Source organism: Phocoena phocoena, chromosome 9 (genome assembly GCF_963924675.1).
Source record: "Phocoena phocoena chromosome 9, mPhoPho1.1, whole genome shotgun sequence".
NCBI lineage: Eukaryota > Metazoa > Chordata > Mammalia > Artiodactyla > Phocoenidae > Phocoena > Phocoena phocoena.
In genome coordinates, this window is record NC_089227.1 from 99,722,092 (window position 1) to 99,729,703 (window position 7,612).

A 7,612-nucleotide genomic window follows, 5' to 3' on the forward strand; every position below is an offset into this window, starting at 1 on the left:
GACCTAATTAAACTTAAAAGCTTTTGCACAGGAAAGGAAACCATAAACAAAACGAAAAGACAACCCTCAGATTGGGAGAAAATATTTGCAAACGAATCAACAGACAAAGGATTAATCTCCAAAATATATAAACAGCTCATGCAGCTCAATATTAAAAAAAGAACAGCACAATCAAAAAATGGGCAGAAGACCTAAGTAGACTTCTTTCTCCAAAGAAGACATACAGATGGCCAACAAACACATGAAAAGATGCTCAACATCACTAATTATTCGAGAAATGCAAATCAAAGCCACAATGAGGTATCACCTCACAGCAGTCAGAATGGCCATCATCGAAATCTCTACAAACAATAAATGTTGGAGAGGGTGTGGAGAAAAGGGAACCCTTTTGCACTGTTGGTGGGAATGTAAATTGATACAGCCACTTTGGAGAACAGTATGGAGGTTCCTTAAAAAACTAAAAATAGAACTACCATATGACCCAGCAATCCCACTACTGGGCATATACCCAGAGAAAACCGTAATTCAAAAAGATACATGCACCCCAATATTCACTGCAGCACTATTTACAATAGCCAGGACATGGAAGCAACCTAAACGTCCATCAACAGATGAATGGATAAAGAAGATGTGGTACAGATCTACAATGGAATATTACTCAGCCATATAAAGGAACAAAACTGGGTCATTTGTAGAGATGTGGATGGACCTAGAGTCTGTCACACAGAGTGAAGTAAGCCAGAAAGAGAAAAACAAATATCGTATATTAACGCATGTATGTGGAATCTAGAAAAATGGTACAGATTAACCTATTTGTAGGGCAGGAATAGAGATGCAGATGTAGAGAACGGACTTGTGGACATAGTGCGGGAAGGGGAGGGCAGAACGAACTGAGAGAGTGGCACTGACATATATACACTACCATGTGTAAAGTAGATAGCTAGTGGGAAGTTGCTGTATAGCTCAGCGCTCTGTGCTGACCTAGAGGGGTGGGATGGGGGGTGCGTGGGAGGGAGGCTCTAGAGGGAGGGGATATGTGTATACATGTAGCTGATTCACTTTGTTCTACAGCAGAAACTAACACAGCATTGTAAAGCAATTATACTCCAATAAAAAAAAAATCCTACTGTGTGGCTGAGAAGACAAATAGATGGGCATGTGGAGGGGAGGGGACTCAGATAATGCACAGCCTCTAGGGGCTCAGGAGCAGTAGTTTATCAACAACCCAAGCCCTGCAGAAGGCCAGCCTAGTTACACGGGATAATAATAACTGGTCCCTTCGGGCTTGCCCTGTGGGATGAACGAGAAAGCATGTTTAAAGTGCCTATCGGTGTCTGGCACACTGTCACAATCAATAAACAAGTGATACAGGAATGGGGAATGACGTGCCCAGCCTAGTGTCTGAGTCGCAGCCGCCATTCAACAAAGGCAGCTCTTAGGGGAGGGAGAGACAGAAGACCCAGGTTTGAAGGAGGAGTAGCAAGAACAGCAAGGAGCTTCTGAGGGTTCTCTGCAACGTCCATGAAAATAAACTTGTTAAAAGAAAAAAAAAAGAAAATATGGGGCAAATAAGAAGCAGGAGCAAGGTGGTAAAGGTAGATGCAAATCCAACCATAGCTGTAGCTATTTTAAATTCTTTTTTTTTTTTTCGCGGTACGCGGGCCTCTCACTGTTGTGGCCTCTCCCGTTGCGGAGCACAGGCTCCGGAAACGCAGGCTCAGCGGCCATGGCTCACGGGCCCAGCCGCTCCGCGGCATGTGGGATCCTCCCGGACTGGGGCACGAACCCGCGTCCCCTGCATGGGCAGGCGGACTCTCAACCACTGCGCCACCAGGGAAGCCCAGCTATAGCTATTTTAAACGTAACTGATCTTTGACAAAGAAGCAAAGATAATTTAATGGAGGAAGCATAGTCTTTTTAATTTTTTTATTTATTTTTACTTTTTAAATTGAAGTACAGCTGATTTACAATATTATATTAGTTTCAGGTGTACAGCATAGTGATTCAGTATTTTTATAGATTATAGTCCATTTAAGGTTGTCACAAAATGATGGCTATAATTCCCATTGCTGTACAATATATCCTTGTTGCTTATCTATTTGCTTCATAATAGTTTGTATCTCCTAATCCCATACCCCTATTTTGTACCTCCCTTCCCTCTCCCCACTGTATCCAGTAGTTTATTTTCTATAACTGTGAGTCTGTCTAAAAGCATAGACTTTTTTTTTTTCATCTTTATTGGAGTATAATTGTTTTACAATGGTGTGTTAGGTTCTGCTTTACAACAAAGTGAATCAGCTATACATACACATATATCCCCATATCTCTTCCCTCTTGCGTCTCCCTCCCTCCCACCATCCCTATCCCACCCCTCTAGGTGGTCACAAAGCACTGAGCTGATCTCCCTGTGCTATGCGGCTGCTTCCCACTAGCAATCTATTTTACGTTCGGTAGTGTATATATGTCCATGCCACTCTCTCACTTTGTCCCAGCTTACCCTTCCCCCTCCCTGTATCCTCAAGTCCATTCTCTAGTAGGTCTATGTCTTTATTCCCATCTTGCCCCTAGGTTCTTCATGACCATTTTTTCCCTTAGATTCCATATATATGTGTTAACATACGGTATTCGTGTTTCTCTTTCTGACTTACTTCACTCTGTATGACAGACTCTAGGTCCATCCACCTCACTACAAATAACTCGATTTCGTTTCTTTTTATGGCTGAGTAATATTCCATTGTATATATGTGCCACATCTTATTTATCCATTCATCTGTTGATGGACACTTAGGTTGTAAAAGCATAGACTTTTCAATAAATGATGCTGGACATCCACATGCAAAAAAAAAAAAAAAAAAATAAGAATCTAGTCACAGACCTTGTACCTTTCACAAGAATCAATTCAAAAGAGATCATGGATATAAATGTAAAATGTAAAACTATAAAATTCCTAGAAGATAACACTGGAGGAAATCTAGGAGATCTTGGGTTTGGTGATGACTTTTTAGATAAAACACTAAAAGCATGATTTATGAAAGAAAAAATTGATGAGTTGAACTTCTTTGACATTAAAAAATTCTGGGCAAAAGACATTTTTAAAAGTGCTCAATGGGGCTTCCCTGGTGGCGCAGTGGGTGAGAGTCCGCCTGCCGATGCAGGGGACATGGGTTCGTGCCCCGGTCCAGGAAGATCCCACATGCCGCGGAGCTGCTGGGCCTGTGAGCCATGGCCGCTGAGCCTGCGTGTCCGGAGCCTGTGCTCCGCAATGGGAGAGGCCACAACAGTGAGAGGCCCGCATACCGCAAAAAAAAAAAAAAAAAAAAAAAAAAAAAAAAAAAAAAAGTGCTCAATGGCATGGAACAGAGAAAATATAAAGGAGAAAATCAAAGTTAGATTTTTGTAAAACTTATAAAATTAAACTTCTAGCCACGCTGATCAAACAAAAAGAAATAATCATAAATTGCCAATATCAGAATTCGAAGAGGAACAAGTATTGGGTTCCCAAACGAACTTTTTGGCCAACCCAATAATTTAGCTCTTGTACATATTAAAGGGATGATAAAATATTTTATGTTTCTGCAAATAAATTCAACTACTTAAGTATAATGGAAAAATTCCTTGAAAAGTACATCATACAAAAATGAGCATAAGAAGAAAAAAAAACAGAATATTTTACATTTGGTTAAAAAATACTTTAAATTTAATTTATAATATTAGAATTTATAATATTATGGAAGGTTTAATATAGGTTTGGGTCTGGGGATCAGAGACCTCAGAATCAGCTCTCTAACTTTACCAACAACCCAAGGTTGAGTTTCTTCATCTTGGGATTGATGTAGGCGTTTGTCTGTAGGTCAACCTTGCCTTCTGGGTTTGCCTGTCCTCATGGCTCTCAACTCCCCTTTTAGCTCCACATCCTTTTTATGTGTATTGTCTGCTTCATGTTTGGAGTTTTCCTAATTTTCTAGTGAGCTCATCAGTCATAAAGATTGTGTTTATTTTATTTTATTTATTTTTTATTTTATTTTTGCGGTACGCAGGCCTCTCACTGCCGTGGCCTCTCCCGTTGCGGAGCACAGGCTCCGGACGCGCAGGCTCAGCGGCCATGGCTCACGGGCCCAGCCGCTCCGCGGCATGTGGGATCTTCCCGGACCGGGGCACGAAGCCGTGTCCCCTGCATCGGCAGGCGGACTCTCAACCACTGCGCCACCAGGGAAACCCTGTGTTTATTTTTAAAAATTCTAGTTGCGTTTAACAGGATGATGCTCCAAACTATTCAGTCCACCATCCTGTCTGAAGCGTAAGCCTCTATGTGAGTTTCAATGCTAACTGGGAATGGGCACCAGGGGTAAAATCTGGCTGAGCCTCTTTCAATGTTAAGCAAATTTGATGCACATAAAACAGACTATTGATGTGTGAGTGTGTCCGCGTGTGATTGTTGAGCACGAATTGGTTGTGTTACAGAAGTGAGCCACGTGTTCACTTACCATCTTCTGAGGATAAAACCATAGCACAGAATTAAAGACATGTGATCTCAGGAATTCTACAGCTTACTTGTTATTGTACTGTATCCAGTAGAAATTTTATTGTTATTTTTGTTATATTCAGTAGAAATAGTAATAGTATAAAGAAGAAAAGTAGTTTTTAGGGACATAAAACTGACTTTAGAGATTTGCAAATGAGAGGAATTTTATGTTTACAAGTTTAAAAAGCTATATTTCAAAACAAACAGTAACTTTTAAAACCATTTGGTTTACTAACAAATAGAATGATGTTAAGATTTAAGCACTTCACAGAATCTCAAACGTCTGGTGCTGTCAGGCGCTGTATTTTACAGGGGAGGTACAGTGTGTGATTCACCCACTAAATGACAGTGGATAGAGAACCACTGATTGTAACTATAATATAGGAGTCTTGCGGTCCAGTCTAATGGTCTTTCTAAAAATCACCATTAATTTTTGGGGTATAATTAACAGTAAGCGACAGAATAAATGGCACATGGTAAACAGTAAGCGGTAAAAGAAATTGCACATTCCGTGCAAGACACGAAATAACAGAGTTTGCAATCTGACAAACACCTGAATACACATCACTATTAGGATTAGGGCTTTGGCCATGGCTGAACGCCTCTGAATTTCCGTGTACTTTACAAAGCTCTCTTTGAAGTCCTGTAATCTTTCCTCTGACTGCACAGTTGCACATTCTGACCCTGTTACTAGGCTGTACAGCCCATTGCTGTAGTGGCCACCCCTTTTTGCCATCACTAGGCTCTCAGTCAAGTCCATTAGCTCCTTCACCTGGTCATCCCGATTGCTCCCTTTAGCACGGTTACTAAAGGCACACACTCGCCCCCCACACTCAGCCACCAGCTCGCTTAGGGCTTTGTTATCTGAGCCATGGATGTAATCCATCAGGGAGCCTCCCTTGAGGTCTTCCTTGTGGGTGAAGAGGACAATTGTGTGTCTCATGGCATCCTCTCCAAAGATCTCCTTCACCTTCCTCACAGCCTTCTGGTCCTCCGTGGTGAATCGGCCCAGCTGTGTCACCAGGAGCAGCACGTGCGGTCCTGGTGCGGAGAGTAAGTAGCACTTCTGTACCTCTTTGTACAGGGAATCAGAGGGGTCCTTCCCAGAAAACATGTCTGGTGTGTCAATAACAACCATCTCTCTGTCTCCCCAGCTTCCCCGACTTGTACTGCAAGTCTTCGTCAAGGACTGGGCGCTCAGCCTGGACTCAAATGCTTCCTTCCCGACGATGCTGTTCCCCGTAGCACTTTTGCCAGTTCCTGTTTTGCCCACCAGAATGACTCTCAGCTCTGATCCTCTGGCATGTTGAGCTTGTTGACTCTTTGTATATGGGCCTGCTAAGAGCAAGTTTACTTAGAAGAGAAAGACAAATACTGTATGATATCGCTTATATGTGGAATCTAAAAAAAATGATATAAATGAACTCATTTACAAAACAGGTATAGACTCACACACTTAGAGTTACCAAAAGGGAAACAGGCAGGGGAGTGATAAATTAGGAGTTTGGGATTAAAATATACACACTACTATATATAAAATAGATAACCGACAAGGACCTACTGTATAGCACAGGGAACTATACTCGATATCTTGTAATAACCTACAATGGAAAAGAATCTAAAAATCTATTCATATGTATGTGTGTGTGTGTGTGTGTGTGTGTGTATAACTGAATCATTTTGTTGTAAAACTGAAAGTACTGTAAATCAACTATATTTCAATTAAAAAAAACAAAGGTGAAAAAAAAAAGAATAAGCTTGCTTTGTTATTACCACACTGATCATGCCAATGGAATATTTTTAATGATAAGGAAAAGTCTGGGAAAAGCTACTCTCACAATGTATGGCATTTCTGAAATAGAAGCTGACTCTATTATCAAATAAAATAATGATTTTTAAAACTCTAGATTTCTCTAGGTCTGCAGGGCATTGCCATGTTGGCTCCTAGAAACACATATCTGGAGGATGAGTTAGAATTAAAAACATACCTTGTCATTCAAAATTTGCCTATATCATCCAGTTCTGGCCCTGTAAAAGGCAAATGTTCTGGAGATGAGAGACGGGTAGCCAAGACAGTGGGTTCCGTCTTCAGGTGGGGGAAGTAACCTGACTGTTCCAGGACCAAAGACGGCTCCTCTGACCGTGGCTGGGCAGAGGTGTGGTCCCGACCACCAGTGAAATGGTTAGACCAGGGAAATACTGAAATGAACATTGTGAAATGATCCTCTCTAGTGAAGAAACTGCTGCTCACTTATGCTTTGCTTCAAAGTATAGCATGATTTTTATACAACATAAGCACAGAATGGGTAAAGAGGCACAGAGAGGAAGTCACTTTCTTACCAGAGTGACTGCATTCCTTTTGGCTCATGGCAGTTCCTGAGGGACAGAGAGACCAGAGACCAATTAAAAAACTATCATTTTTGAGTTACGACTCATGAGAGAACCGTATATTTCTAGAGAACGTTCACAACCATGCCTCCTTTGTCTACACAAGGCTGAGGAGGTGGGTGGAAAGAAGTACTATCTCTATTTTACAGAGAAGTTTAGTAACTTGCTCAGAGTCAACCCAGTGCGTCAGAAGATGGGTTTCGCTTGTCGCCCCACCTACTTCTTCTTATCTCCATGCCCACCTCTCCTCTACTAACCCTCCTCCCTGAAGGACCTCCGCGCCCACTCTTGCTTTCCGTGGCCACCCACCTTCCTTTCCCTCTGCGTCCTTTCTAGGTCTGCCTTGGGTCCCAGGTTCAGACTGCTCTTTCTTTTGATCCTTCTCCAGCTTGCCCAACCCCTCCCTCCACGCTGCGTCCTTGCTGAGAGGCTCAATGAATTAAGAACACGACTCCAGAAAAGTACACTGTCCTTTAAACCAGAAATACACTTCATTTGATCCGTTAATTACTTGAATTTTCCTCTTTCCCCGTAGAAGCCTTGCCAGTTAGTTCCTTTTCCTACGCAGAGAAAAGTATCTTAAAACTGGCAGCCTCTACCAAGCGACAAGGCAGAGAAAATGCATGAGTTAATGACCAAATTCTTCCCAGTTAGCACTTTTTATTGGCTCTATGCAAACAAAGCTCTCTTTGCCAGTAATGG

The 7,612-nt window shown here is 41.8% G+C and overlaps 1 protein-coding gene across 1 annotated transcript; it reads right to left on the minus strand.

The window, feature by feature from the left end:
- Positions 1–4,895: 4,895 nt before the first annotated feature.
- On the minus strand, positions 4,896–6,890 carry GIMAP2 (GTPase, IMAP family member 2). Its single transcript, XM_065883618.1, has 2 exons — positions 6,863–6,890; positions 4,896–5,857 (listed from the first exon to the last, which is right to left on the minus strand). The coding sequence occupies exons 1-2, from the start codon at positions 6,888–6,890 to the stop codon at positions 4,896–4,898; spliced, it is 990 nt and encodes a 329-aa protein (XP_065739690.1).
- Between the last annotated feature and the right edge of the window lie 722 nt (positions 6,891–7,612).